Source organism: Tauraco erythrolophus, chromosome 9, assembly GCF_009769465.1.
Source record: "Tauraco erythrolophus isolate bTauEry1 chromosome 9, bTauEry1.pri, whole genome shotgun sequence".
NCBI classification, from domain to species: domain Eukaryota; kingdom Metazoa; phylum Chordata; class Aves; order Musophagiformes; family Musophagidae; genus Tauraco; species Tauraco erythrolophus.
This window is the reverse complement of record NC_141473.1, coordinates 32236925-32252560: the sequence shown is the minus strand read 5'-3', so window position 1 is coordinate 32252560 and position 15636 is coordinate 32236925. Positions and strand designations below refer to the sequence as shown.

Here is a 15636-nt window from a genome sequence, read left to right as displayed (position 1 = left end):
CATTTCCTTTTCCTCCCGGCTCTACCTCCTTCCCCCAGCAGCACAGGGGCAGGGACTGGGGGAGTGCAGGTCAGTTCATTCCATGCTGTTACTGCTGCTTCTTTCTTAAAGGAGAAGGAGTCCTTACACCCTTTTCCCCTGCTCCAATGGATCCCCTACCCACGAGGAAAAATCCACAAACTTCTCCAGCGTAAGTTCAGCCCACTGGAAACAATCCTTCCCCACAGATTGCTCCGGTGTGGGCTTTACCACAGTCTCGGATACTTAGGGAGCTGTAGCCACTCGCTCCGACGTGGGTCGTCACGCAGACTCCAGATGCCTTTCTGCCTTGCCGTGCACCCCAACACGACCATCCTCAGGCTCAGGCATCTTCTCCCCACAGGCTACGAGTGGGTCTCTGCTCCACCGAGGCCATCCTGGTTGCATGGGGGCCACCTGCTATCTCACCATCAGCCGCAGGGGAAACTCGGCTCCGGCACACCTCCTCCCGCTCCATCCTCACTGACCTGCTGTCGATGCGGCTGTTTCTCTCAGATCTCAGTCCTCTCCAGGTGAACTCAGCCCAGTGGGCACCCTGGGAGTGGGGTGCCCCCGAGTTCCCCAGCTGGCTCCGCCGCCACCATCCTCCGTGGGCGGCGCCGGCCTGACGCAGGCAGCTGCCCGGCCGGGAGCCAGGGAGCGGGGGCAGTGCCCTCCTCCCTTCTCTGCTCGATCCTGGGCGAAGCACCTTTTCCGGTTCCCTTGTCCTGACTTAAATAGGGCAATTCGCAGAGGCGCCCTATTGGCTCAACCCCGAGGGGGATGGCAGTCTGATCTGGTGGCCAGAACTAAGCCTAACCCGGTTCCAAAACCGGGGAGGTCGCAGGGAGCAAAACCCCTCTCCTGCCACCAGAACCACCCCCCCCTCCACATCAAACCATGACAGAATGTTACCAGTGTGTGTTAAACTGGATGCAAGACAGATAAACTAAAAATGGGCCAATTTAAAGGTTATTCTTACTGAGGCAAATAAAATGGTTCGAAGTATTGTTATAATGGCAGTAGCCTTAGTACGAAGAATATTAAAATGAAAGGAATTTTATCTCCACATCTAGACTTCAGAAGAATTAGGTCGATGGTTTTAATTTGTGCATCTCTGATTTTCATTGAAATTATGAAGAATCAAGCTGAGCTCTGAAATCAATCAATCTATAGTGACATGATCAAATTCTGCATTTTCCCATTTCACTGCAAATCAAGTCACTTTAGATGCTCTTCATTCTGTCTCAGTGCAGTGATGTGCAGAACAATGGAGTTCTTCAGAAAATACACTCAGCAAGGTCTTTACTTTACTGATAGAGGTAGTCCAGCAGAGATCGGCAGCAGTATTGCATGCTTAATATACACGTTGCAGGATCAAGTCCTTCACCAGCAAATATATCATTCTGTAGTTCATATAAAATTCATTTCAGCAGCTGTTCATGAAAAATACCATCCACTTTAGTCTAAACAAAAGCCTTAACGGAAAAAGCCTCATGAGAGTTTCTACAAGGGAATCCATAAGCATTGACAGATTAAACTACACGCAATCAATAAAGTTGCAGCCCTCCACACCAGGACTAAACATTTCCAAATCATGGAAAGAGACATCCAGTGTAGACAGTTACAGCTGTATATGTGCTTGTCATCATCAGAGGAGCAGGAACAGCTGCTACACAAGATTTCAAAGAAGCAGGAACTTTCCTCCAATGGAAAACCCAATCAATTGGCGTGTGTCACAGAACATGTTGCCATGTCAACTACATACTTTTACTATAGTTAAAACAAACAGTGATTGAACTCCTCAGCAAGTAGTGGCACTGCAGCAGCTGCTTATCATAGCAGCTGTTTTCATGACAATAATAGTCAGTGCTGCCATTGTGGAGGCATCTATGAGACCTTGTCTCAACTGGGACTCAGTGCCCTATGTCAGGTGTCAACCAAAGCCAAAATATAGCATTCAGTTATGGATTTACTGGTGGAAGGAAACTAAAGCTAGCTTTATTTCTGCCACAGGAGGAGGTTTGCTACATGCCCCCTGTGCCACATGTGACAGCAAAAATTGCTGCCCTTCCAGCATAGGATTAGGACCCTCTCTCTTCTGCTGCCCCGAAGAATTTTCTTTTTTTTTAGCGTACCTAGAATACCTAATAGGTAGTCCAGTACTGCTGAGATCAGTGAAACTACTCATGCACAAAACAGCACATGCTCAAGGGTCTCCAGGAGAGGAGACAAAAGCATGAACAGTAAGAAAAAGGCAAAACAAAATAACCAAATAATATATACCAAAAATACTAGAAGTACTGAACTTGTACAGCCTCTACAACGGTTTTATTTCTTTAAAGTGACTTCCACCAGACTCAGTTCCTTCATGTAAAAGGAAAGACAAGGAAACTAAACTAAACTGTCTTCTAAATTCCCAATACAGCAATGCTTTCACTGCAGATCGAGTGTTTTCACTGGGATTCTGTTCCTGCAGAACTATTGCATGATTAGGATTTAAAAGAAGGGAACAAATCATAGGTATATCCACCGAAATGCAAAGACAGTCCAGCTATTAATAAATGATACACTGTCATATTTATGATTTTAATAGTAATTAATTACTAGTTATACACATTGTATTGGCAAAACATTTGTAGGTTTTGTGTACTTTTTCTAAGAGTCTGAGATGCAGCAGGAATATGCTATCACTTTGAAATCTCACTTTTGCTTTACTGATCTCAGAACAATCTGCAGCATTTTTGCTAAAGTCAAGGAAATGCAGGGAATGCAGGACAAAAATCCATACAACTAGGCTGTATCCCCATTGCTCTCAGAACTTCTAGTATCTTCTAGTGGTTTATTTAGGAAACATGCCCGTTTTCAAAAAAAAACCCAAGACTTAATAGTTCTTCTGGCTGAGACACTCAACTTTGGATCCAAAAATCAAACTAGATTCTCATCATCATCAGTAAAACAGGTTCTTCCGTAAACAAAATTAGACCTCTGGTTATTCCTATCCATTGCTATTTCTAAACGATGCCCTCAGGACCACCTCAGCAACTCCAGTCATCTGCAGTGATCTGCGCGAGTGTGACTTGACTTGTCACTGTATTGTAGAAGTTCATTTTGCCTAGAGCTGACACTGGCTGTGCTCCAGCACTGCACATAAAGAAATCTGTTAAACAGCTCAAAATCAACTAAACATCTCCTGATTGCCAGTCCTATGTTTCTAACTATACTTCCAACCCTTCTCTTCTCCAAACCTCCTCCAGGCAATAAAAGCATAAGTCACTTAGATTGCTGATTTTTCCATTAACTAGGGGTTTTTTTTTGGTTACTTGTTTGTAATAAATATTTTCTTTCTGGATGTCCCATATTTTTGATATTGTTATCAATATGGGAAAGAAACCATGATGGTCCTTACAGTGGAAGTTAAGATTACTTTGCTTGAAAGTGTTTTTAAAAACAAAAAAATGGGATAACAAATAACTATTAATAGTGGTAGCAATGGAAGCAAGCTTCTGAGGATTTGCATCTCAAAGCTGGATCCACTGGCACCCAATACCTTGTGATCTCTGGATGAAGTTTCTCTCACAGCTGGGCATTTACGATCGCATATGAGTTTCTCTGACGTTTAATTGAGGGAGTGAAGTCTTTATATTTACGAGGGGCACTTGTACAACCCCTCTTCACCACCCCATTTCTCCATATCTCTAGCAAATTAATACCCTTGACATATTACCCAGTTTGGCCACTATGTTTACGGTTTACGAATGGAAAGAAGTAGACTGGGCAGATTTTCAGAATGGAAAGGAAAGTTTTGGCACAACAGCAAATCTGTAAGATGTTTGCAGATTCAGTTAAAAGCCTGGAAAGGGATTCAGAGTAGCTATAAGCAGTTGCTGCTCATCCTACAAACCCAGAATAATCAGTCCTGCTAAAAAATCTGGGTTAACCTATGTCCTTTACACACATTGTATATTCAATTCAACATTGAGGAGGAAATTAAAATGCAAAGAAGAAAAGGGAAAAACATCTCAAGAGCTTGTAGCACGTTTGGGGGAAAGAAATGCACCATTTGAACTACATTTGAATATTTTCTTACTTTACTTTTAAATCACTTTGCTGTTGTAAACTGTCTCTGAGTACCGTGAAGAGTTAACATGTTAATTAAAGCAAGGTATTCTACTCCTTAAATTATTAATTAAAATAAAAACTGCAGCTGGTGTTTAACGGCAACTCAGTCCCAACAGCAGGTTTTAGTCACTTCACCTAAATCAAACATATCATAAAGTTGGCATGCAAATCATATTGTCTGAATCAAACACATCTGGTGACTGACACACACTTTTACCTATAATGAAAATAACAAACTACCTCTATTATTTATGCAGATGCACTTTAAATTGTTTGCTACGCTGATGTCTTCTACCACTCACATTTGGAAGCTATAAATCCTAATGAAGATTAATGATTAAGAACAAGAGGGAAGAAATTGCTTTCTTCCTTCTCAACTGGTGTTATAAGTACTGATACCACTGCCATTCTGTTTTGCTCTCAGATGACGAAAAGTAGCTTTTTAATTAAATAGAGTGGGGAACGGATAAGCTTGGCATCTTGGTGCTGGCTTATAAAGTCCTTAGTCAGTGCGAGCGGTACTTTACACCATGACTGTTAGGATATCATTATACTGTGAGTAGTTCCATTAAAGTCCATGAAATCCCAGTGTGGGATAAGGTCCTACTCAACTCTTTATTAATTTTTGATTTATCAGGAGCTGTCACACTGCGAGAACAAGGATGTCAGTGTGGAAAGCTCTGGGCTGCTGCCTGCACCAGTGTCAGCAGTCTCATAGCCAGGGTGGAGGAGCTGCATGAATTCATACCGCTCAGACCTGTCAGAGGTACAAAGTGGTGCTGGAAAACAGCTTCACACCATTCCCTTACCACAGGGAGTAAAGCAGAAGCTATCGATGTTGACAGAAAGAAGAGAAGAAAACAGAAGGGCTCTGAAGAGGCATCTTGATTGCCAGAACACGTGCTGGGTACTCCTGGGAAATCAAAACATAGGGCTCTTCATTAATACTGAAAGCACATATAGCATTCATCAGTTATTATTGATGTCTAAAGTGGATGCATTACATATGCATATTTTAAAGTCTAGAGGCCCACTTGCCTGTTTCTCAGAGGACCCAGATTGCAAAGTGCTTGGTGTATGGGGTACTTCCCACCTCAGCCTGACGTACAGCGAGGGAAAAAAAAAGAGACCTTACCCTTTTGCCTCTCTCTCCTCACCCTGCACGAGTCTCACCTGAATACTGAACCTCATCCTAGAAGCACTGACAGCACCACATCAAAACCAACTAACTGTTCCTTGTATTGAGATTAATTCGTTTATTGGGTAGCCTAATTACATACCTTGAAATATGAGCTTGGGTACTGCATTACTGCCATATGAAAGAAACATAGTAGCTACTGTCTAGCCCATTCTGACTGATAACGTTCTATTCTAGTCTAGATAGATATGACTATTCATAAATCAATTAAATTAAATCGGTGGCTTATTCTCCTAGGCTGGTTTTAATGGTTTAGAAGGCAAACAACTTTAGTGCATGTGATTATATTTCTTTTAATGGAACTTTGGCAGCTGTATCAATATAGCTTTTCTAAGGCAACACTATTCTCTCCCTCATCTCCAGATGAGTCTGGAAATGCTCCTGTATTATATTACATGGGGGCAGCATGCAGAAGAAGAGAACATTTCTCAGTAAGGCAGATGAGCGCAGGAAGCAGAAAGAACATATGCAATCCTTCCCTTAGCAATGCAGTATTATTTCCAGAAAAGTTTTCTTTCCCTCTAGAAAATCTTTTGCAACACAGGAACTAAGAGCTAATAGGGAAGCACTCATGGTAATAAACAGTAGCTTCTCAGTTTCCAGAGTCTAGAGAAACTAAGAATCCCCAGCTCCAGAGTGTTTTGCTGGGTTGTTTTTGTTTGTTTGGCTGGTTTTACATCATCAGGAATAGTTTCTAAATTTCCTTATAAGGAAATTTTTTTCTCTAAGTGATTATAAAAGAGTAGTGCAACCATTCGACTAAATATGCATACATACTACAAATGCATGGGAATCGTACAAATGCATAGGAGAAAAAAATATCAGACAATCAAAAATAAATCGTTACGACACTAATGAATCTAGCTTATATGATTTAAGATGTTACCGCACAAAGCTGTTTCCATCATCCCTTGACCGAAGTTCCTGTACCCAGAACAGAGCTGGCAAAAATACATGCGTCTCTACCCTACCTATCCCAGGCAAAGTTTGATTTCTGAATTTATGACTGCTTTCATCAGCACAACATGAAACGGATGACACTGCACTGATTTTACCAAAACTGAAGCTCTTAACCTTGCAGCCTGCAGCATAGGCAGGCTCAATTGTTGCCCTCTGAAAGAATGGTTGCTAAACTTTGCTCCAAGAGATCAACTTCTGAATTGATTGTATGAGTTGAACTTTTAGGCTATAGGAGGTATGATCATTACTTAATTGTTATTGCAGGCTATTAATTCAAACCTTGCAACGGGAAAGATGGATCATGTGAGTGGAGCACAGGACTGGCCACAGCACAGTGACACTGGTCAGTGTTCACCAACCAACCACTACTCCAGGAGGATGGCTGGGAAAGCATTCTTCCTCTGCTCCTGGTGGAACCTTTCCTTCTTTCCCCTCTCCATCCAAAATAATCTAAAGAAATAAACAACTTAGTGCATGTTCCTTGTACTCACAGTCATCCTGCTGACACTGAATATATGGCAATGAACAGAAGGTGGGAAAATTACATTGCTGGAGGGTAGGAAATTATATTGCTGCTATATATAGGAGGGTGGGAAATTCTGGTGCTGAGCAACCATGGTACGAGAATGACAGAACCACTGCTCACAGGGAGGTGTTGGTGAGGAATTGTGCAAGATGAGAAGACTTTTTTTTATTTCTCCTACACATGGAAATGAAGCCTTTTACAAAACATGCAACAGATTAACAGAGTTGGAAGATCATGTATGTCCTGTCTGAGCTGACAGCAAGTAAGCAAACAGGTACAGCTTTCCCTTCCTATAAGTAAGTACACCTACTTTCAACTTCATCTCATTGTTTCACAGGAAGTAACTTACTAATTATTACCCTAACTAATTATTGGTAGTTTTGCAAATGCAATTTACTTCCTTGTTCTGGCTGCAGGATTGCTTTCAGAGAGACCTTCTGACTCCAAATGATTTGGAAACAAATGCAGAAATATGCACTGTGTTACCCTGTAATAGAACAACCTGCATGGCTTTTATAACAGGGCCCACTGTTAATACTAAGGACTCTGACCAGCCCAGACAAATAGTATAAAATACAAGTAATTTCACAGGTGTTTTGCTTTGTTGTTTGTTTTTTTTGTTTGTGGTTTTTTGTTGTTGTTGTTGTTTTTTTTTCCAGGCAGCTGTTTCACTAGGAAGTGTCATGAAGATATTTATATTTTTTTCAGGTTCTACCTGGCTTCCCACTTTGAGGGTCTCTGTTTAAATACTCTTCTCACAAAAAAATATACCATAAAGGCATGTAACTATATGTTTGTCCAAAAGAATAGCAAACACGGTCAGCAGGCAAACACATTGAATAGTATATTAACATGCAAAAAGCAGGTAGGTAATTTTGCATTGTAGGTCAAATAAATATCTATCTGATATAGTTGAAAAAAATATTAATGCTTTTGCAGGGATGAAGCTCAAATACTCGAGCACACTGGCCAGCCTGCTCTAATGGTTGTTCTGCAACCAGAATCCATTTCCAAAACAGAATTCACCATGAAGTTTTTCTTCTTACTCCTGTTTTTGTCCTTAAAAAATGGTGGGCTGAGGTAGTTTTTACAGTTAGGAGATGTCTGAAGCTTTAAGACCATCCCTGTTTGAATTGCTGTAGTAATCATTCTTTTACCTTTTTAATATCCTGTTATATTAAATTTCATTATCAGTTCATATAAGACATTAAATGAGCTTCTTTAGAGAAAAACAATAGAAATATAAATATCCTATTGGGCAAAAATCTTCTGTTACTGCATTTTGTATCGTTTATCCCTTAGGAGTCAAATAGAAAATAAACCCCAGCAAAATAAGCCATAGCTACTATTCTTGTAATAAAAAGAAACCACATACTACAACAAAGAAGGCTGAAGTCAGGGATCAATGAGATTTAATGTATGCATAAAACATACAGCTACTCTGCTCTGTGGACATCCAGTGAATAACCTGTATTAACAAGAGAAAATCTGACTTAAAAGGTGACTCAATCTGAGATGTGAAGAAGAGACTACGTATTAAATCTCAGATTTGGTCCAATTCATGCACATTTTGATGGGCTGTCATGAAGGTTGCTGCTCTTGCTAGATTTCCACCCTTCCAAAGCAAAAGAAAAAAAAAAAAAATCATTTTATTACCTGCACAGATGGCAGATTTTGCTAACGTCATATCGAAATAATTTTCTTCTCTAAACTGTACGTGCCTCTGAATGCTAATGCCTCAACCCACTTAAGTCACAGAACTTCCCAGTAACAGTAACAAATGAAGAGATGCTATAATATAGGTGTTGTAAAAGTAGAGTTGAAGAGGCTGTGGAATCACAAATCTCTTGGTTTCCCATTGATCTCCAATATATGTCACATTTTTATAATGGCAACTGGAAGGATGGAATGCAGGCCTGATTTTCAGCTGTGTCTTCTCATTTTTACCCAAAAAATGTCCTTGGGAAATATTTGCACTTATGTGCTTGCCTGCTTGCTCAATTACAGGAGTAATTAGGATATATTTTAAACCGTGGTTGAGCGGCATATGCCAACACTCAGAAAGCTTTTTAAAAGGCTTCAGCTTTTTTGAAGCTCTGGGTTTCCCAGAAGCACCCACTAGGCAACACCATCAATGAACACGAAATGAAGAGATAGATGATGGGGGTTCTAGCACTGACAACACCACAATGTCTTGTCCTGAACAGTGCCTGAAGCCAAATGACTGGCAAGCTCTGCCCTTGAGCACTGCTGCTGTGCTACACAGCTTGCAGAGCATTTCCCATGACATTTCTTCCATGTGGTCCAAACAGCGAATGTTCTGGAAAAAAAAAATATTTTTGAGTTCTTGTCTTTGCTAATTCATTTCCATCTTTCTTACACTCTTTTTTAGCCTTTGTCTTTATGGATGAACTTAATCTAGTTATTTAATGATTGAAGCTTTTGCTCACGGGCCTTAAATAATAATCACGATAATTATTTTTTGTCATGCTCATTCATACATGCCTCCTGCCAACATGCCTGAGGCTCTGCACAGACACTGCAAAACGTAGTACAAATTGGACATAAAAAAATTAAACGTAACAAAAGAAAATCCAGTGAAACGTTTAGAAAGCCACATGTGATATTAACAGCAGGAAGGTTGTTTTCGAAAACAAGGAGTTTTGAGGCAAAATCACTGCAAATACAGAGGGATTCCTCTGAGGTTCTTGCTACCAACCCTATCAAATCCAGTTAACTACAACAGATGAAACTTTTGCTCATTTCCCTCCAGCTCACATCTTGAAAATACTTTCCTCATTTTCTTTTAAAATATTTTGAGATTGTTTCTGTTTGGTATGCAACCCAGAAAATCTTTTTTGATACCTGCCGAGCTATTATAATATGGTCATTTCTTGACATCATCTTTAAAGCAGCCAACCTGACAACATGCCATATAAGATATAAAAAAACCTCTTACTCCGTTGTACAGAAAGAGAACTGAGACAGAGAGGAGGCAAAGCTTGCCAAGGTCAAACAAAGCTTGTGGTAGAAAATGAATTTGCACCCAAGCCTTCTGAGTGCCAGACTATCACCCCAACTAAGCTGCAGTAAATCTTCAGCTGTCACCAAAACACATGAAATTTTCAGGTTAAAACACAAATAAAGAAATCATGAAACGAAAGCTGTGAGCTTAAAATCATATATATCATGCATTTGTATGCAGTCCATGAATGCATATATACAGATGCCTTTCAAAACATCCATAGCATGTGCAAATGTTAAGGATCAAATTGATAAAATCTTAAATTTAAACTCTTTGAGTTTGCAAATAGCCTACTTTTTTGTGTCCTATTTTTCCTGTGTGATTCTAAACCTCTTGTCAGATGAGCTCTCCTAAACCTGAGCTTCAGAATATCTGTGCAACTGCTGAACTGCGTGTAGTCTGCTTGTTAACAAGAAATGAAGCTGGAAGTTAAGTCACCGCTAATTAAACTCATAATTACAAATGGAAGGTCAGACAGCAGATCCAAGGGCTGTTTGAAAACGTAATAAGACAAAAGAAAGAACAAATTTTCATGTAATAATTCAGCCCTTGCTTGGCAGACTGACCCATTAGAAGACTTCTCAGCTGCCTACAGTTCGGAAGGCACATATTAAAACAATAAACGCAAATCCTTTCAGTTTAAACAGATTTGTCAATGATTAGCACAGGCTCTAACATTACCTAGATTTCTATTTAAAAACAAAAATTAAGAACTGCTCATTTACAAAGTTAGAACATGGATCACAGCCTCCTAGCCTGAGCTCCAAAGTGATTGCCGCCAGCACATTCACAAAAAACATCTTGTTTGGAACTGGGTAACATGTCACTCCTCTGCCCACGTGCAGTTGGGAAATCTGCTTCATGATTCCCTGCCCTGCTTCTGAATCTCCACGAACACAGAAATCCTGAGGTAACCACTACATTACCTTTGGTCCTTTGTTGTGAGGTCGGAGCAGAGAGAAAACAAGAGCATGAGAGGAGGCAGTATTAAAAGAGCAAAGGGGTGCAGAAGTACCAACCGCAACTGGAAACTGGAGGACAGCTGGGGAAGGTTCACTCTATTTTCTGCTGTCCTTGATCTCCTGAAGGGCCAGGGGTTTTCGTGTGAGTCTCAAACTCCATATTCTGACCCTCCTCACCACCCTATCACAGCAGGATGAGTGACAGGCACGCAGGACACATGGGGATCTAGGCAGCACGTGGAGCTGTGCCAGACCAGAAAGCCAGTGCATCTCCCTGTTATCATGCTTGTGATGAAGCCTTATGGGTTTGCGAAAACCTAAGGAGAAGATTTTTGTTCTTTCCAAGATAGGCACGTTTCTTACATGGGATCTGGACACTTAAACAGCACAGCACTTGGGAACCCATTTGGGATTTAGGAAGTCTCTGTCAGGAAATACAGAAATATAGGCACCATATCAAAGCTGTTTTATGCCGTGCCTCCTACTTACTCTGGTTATTTCACCTTTCTGTGAGCCACAAACAGTCCCTGAAATTTGTGGCGGGGTGGAGACACCTTATGAGGTTTGCCACTACTAGATTTAAAAAAAGAAAAGTAAGTTAGTCCCTCATCAGCAGGCTTTCATCTGATGTGCTAATTCTAAAATTCTGCCTTCAGACAGTTCAACTTTGCTTCAGTGAATGTCTCACCAAGCTTTTTCTAGCAAATATCATTTATGATTTCTATGACACACTTGTTTTGCAGAGAAATTGTGGAGGTAAAGATCACTGCGTTGATTGACACCTAGTTATTCAGTCAAGCATACTTGTATTTTGCTAGTCACAGACCACACATACCAAATTTGATGCTGAAACAACTTCTATTAAGCATTCTGGAGGGGGCTTGGGAAGAAAATCAGTCTTGTAATGAATATCTTAACTACGTTGCAGCTACTGCAGCACCATAATACTATTTTCTCTCCTGCTGTCAATTTAGCAGCAACAGTACTGAACGCCAGAGGACTTTTCTATGGAGGGAGAGATAACAACATACATTTACTGAGAGGATGGGGGGTTGGTTTCTTAACAATGGAAGTATACATGGATGGATTTGGTAGTTCTCAGCTGGTGAGCAAATTTTCAGCTCTAACTCATCGTGCCTCTTTGGGTGGGAAAAATGGATTTCAAGTAAGTATTCCTTTCTGGGTCCATGAAAGATACAATGTGGGCAAGCTGAGTGGAAAATTTAGAAAGGCAAAATAGTCACTTGACATCATACGATGCTGAAGCTAAGTAGTGCTGGAAGCTGAGACGCCAGGCCACAATGCATTCATGTAAGGCAGTAATTTACTTACTCAGGAAAAATGCTTGTTCTAAATCTGACACAACATTTTATAAGATGTTTCTCATAAAGAGTGGGGACATGAAAATAACTTCATCATAGCTTAGAAATGGAGGAAGGATTCACAGAGTTTCCAGAGAACCTATTTCTTTACCCCATCCCCTCTCTCCTAAGGCACTAGAAGTTTTCAGTGAGAGGATTTAGTCCAGATCTACCTGGACTTGTCCAAAGCATTTGACACTGTCTCACATGGCATCCTTGTCTCTAAATTGAAGACATGAATTTGACTGATGGACCACTCAGTGGATAAGAAATTGGCTGAATGGTCACACTCAAAGAGCTGAGGTCAATGGCTCAATGTCCAAGTGGAGACAAGTGACGAGTGATGTTCCTCAGGGGTCAGTATTGGGGCCGATGCTGTTTAACATCTTTGTTGGTGACATAGACAGTGGGATTGAGTGCACCCTCAGTGAGTCTGCTGACGACACCAAGCTGTGTGGTGTGGTTGACATGCTGGAGGGAAGGGATGCCATCCAGAGACACCTTGACAGGCTGGAGAGGTGGGCCCATGGGAATCTCATGAATTTCAACAAGGCCAAGTGCAAGGTCCTGCACTTGGATTGGGGCAATCCCAACCTCTGCTCTTAAACCTGTGTCTCTTTTTGCAGATTCCTCACTGCATTTCACCCCAACTTTTATCCTCCTCTGAACTTTACTGAGTTTTAGGAGGTGCTCAGTAGACCAAACAGACAGACAATTTCTTCTGCCATGAAGGAACTAGAACTTTCAGAAAATTTTGAGAAGATCATTGTTCAAGCTTTCTGGATAACTATTTCTGTCTTTGGTTTCAAGAGCAATTTATTTATTGATCTTAACCTTATTCCCACTACAGTCAGTCCTCACAGATACTCTGCAATAGTTTTATTCTATTTTGTTTCTCATGTTATTTCCAGAAATTACTTGCAGTTCTTGTTTCTATTACTGTTAAAATCCACTTATTTTGGCCAAACTAACAGAAAATTAATTTAAAAACAAAACTTGTTATGGTTTGGGGCTGGTTTTATTATTATTATAACACTGTATCCGTACAAAGCATTACATTTCCTGCAAGTACACAATGGCAAGTTAAAAACTGGAAAAACTGTTAAATTCATGTTTATAAGGAATGCATTTATTTACGTCCTTCTGTGCAGATACCACAGAGAAAGCAAAAGTAACTTTTTAAAGTACCAGCTTCACCTAAGTGCTAATGTCTCTGACTCAGGAGCTGAGCACAAAGATTATAGTCCTAGTTTTCCCAGGGCAGCCCCCAGTGAGACCAACAGAGTAACCGTGTCACTTTTTAGCACCTAAAATCCTTGGCTCAGCATTTTCTAGGAGAGCCTGTGTCACACTGCCCACCCTCTGGCCACTTCTCCACTCCATCACCATCAGACCGAACATGAGATACCAGACCCTAATCCTGTCATCACCGACCATGGAAGATCAACAGCCCTCCCAGTACTCCATGACAGTGTGAAATTTGAAATTTTGTCTGTGTTTTGAGAAAAAAATGAAGACATACATTAGCCTTCAAATTTTCTGATGAAAAACAAATTACACACACACATAAATTGCCACCAAACAACAAGCAGCTCTCTGGTATACTGCAAATATTCTTGTTGGGTATGGATTAGGAGGGGAACGGCAGGGGAAAGAAGTCAAAGGTGCAAGATAAATTGCATTTGTTACAGAAGCTGTAATTTCTCATCGCAATATTGCCAACACAAGTACAGAAAATTATATATAAATTTAATAAAACAACTGCTATATTACATCTATTATCCTGGAGTCAGGTTCGGTTATCTTTTCCTCCTTGAGAAGAAGTTTTTTCTGCAAATAATGCCACTGAATCTGACCATGTATGTTTTGGCTGTTTATATTCCAAAAGACCACTTATATTACCTTACATGCAAATAATAGTATAAAAAACAGTGTATATCAAAATATTGAGAACATAAAATTGCACATTGAAGGTGAGAAGTGAAATGTTCCCTAGAGGTGACAGTTTGTTCTGATGTTCAACAAAGAAATAAAGACAGCTGAGGCAGTGAGAGCTCTCGTTAAGCAAAATACATGTAAACATGAAAGACATCTCTTCTGGAAAAATACACAATTAAAGTGCCATTGTCCTCTCCATGCACCTGTCAAAACTGCTTTGGATTTGTAGGAGTGAAGAAGAAGGAGGGCTGAGAAGAGAAAAGCAGCCACTGCACATAAGCAGAGTATTTTATTAGAGAGTTATCTCCTTCTTGCAAGAATGAGTGCTCAAATGGCTAATACCTTTCTGTGAAATCCAGGTTTCTGGCTTCGTGTTAAGAAGCGGCTCTTACCTTATAGGATTATCCATTCTTGATACTGTGAGAAAAGCTGCTAAGTTTGCTGTGTAGGAAGAGCACACGATAAGGGTGAAGAGCCACCAACTTCCCATTACAATGCGCATAGCCACAGAATTGACCGTAGATTCTCCCCCTACAAATAAACAGAGAAAATGAGGGTCTCTCAATGGCTTCCATTTATGATTACCCTCTGTGTGCCCTGTTAAGTCAAACTTTCTTGGAGCTACCCCTCTGCCTTTCTGCTTCCCCTCCTGACTGCCCTTTCACTGTGAGAAAGGCACTACTTCTGTTAAGACTGGTAATTTACAAACATTTTCTGCAGTCAACATCTTGTCCTGGATACTGTTCTACGAAATCGTATTTAAAAATATTTCACTTGGGAATTATTGAGTATCAAATCTACAGAACATGAAAAATATTCTAAATAAAGTTAGTTTAATGGTGAAACACCACTAATATGCAGGAATTAAATGATTAGTGTTCAGAAAATAATAGTATTCTGTTTTCAATGACCATATTAGATTTGGAAAAACCCACAAAACTGTCCAATGGTTTGTGTGCTATCTGTGCTGTATTTAAATCTGCAAAGACTGAAGCATTAGCATCATTACTTGTTACTCTTTGTAACATTTCAAACAACGTGAAGATTTCTTTCTAGCAGGCTTCAAGCACAGTTATGCTTGAACATTGTTGGAGACAAACCTTACCATACAGCTGGTGATAGTCACATCAGCATATGTTTGTGCTGATTGTATCTTACTGTACTTAAACCCATCAGGGATGACACTTTAACAAGATGGGGAACCAAGTTTCATAGCAATAGCAAGGATTTTCCAGTTGAAGCTTTATAAGTTTGCAATCACAATGAAAAAAATGTAGAAAAATTTAACAATATACCTGTATAACATTCAACAAAACCTGCCTTCCAAGAACAGCACTAACATGATAGATATAGGGCAAAAATGGTGTGGGCAGATTTTGCAAACAATTATTTACAAAAGTAGCTTTGTTGATGGTAGCAATCCTACTGAATTCAATAGGACTTGTCCTATGTCTGGAGACTCCTGAGTGTAAAGTTAGTTACATGGCTACAAATAATTGTCCTGTTTAGTTCAAAGAACCAAAAGA

At 40.2% G+C, this 15636-nt stretch overlaps 1 protein-coding gene across 3 annotated transcripts in view; it reads right to left on the bottom strand.

Moving 5' to 3' along the window:
• Positions 1-15636, bottom strand: part of GRID1 (glutamate ionotropic receptor delta type subunit 1) — a 548463-nt gene that overhangs the window by 38012 nt on the left and 494815 nt on the right. For all 3 annotated transcript variants that reach the window (XM_086616474.1, XM_086616475.1, XM_086616476.1), the window contains exon 12: positions 14503-14641. In XM_086616474.1, the coding sequence (XP_086472600.1) occupies positions 14503-14641 (139 nt within the window). The remainder of the gene's footprint in view (positions 1-14502; positions 14642-15636) is intronic.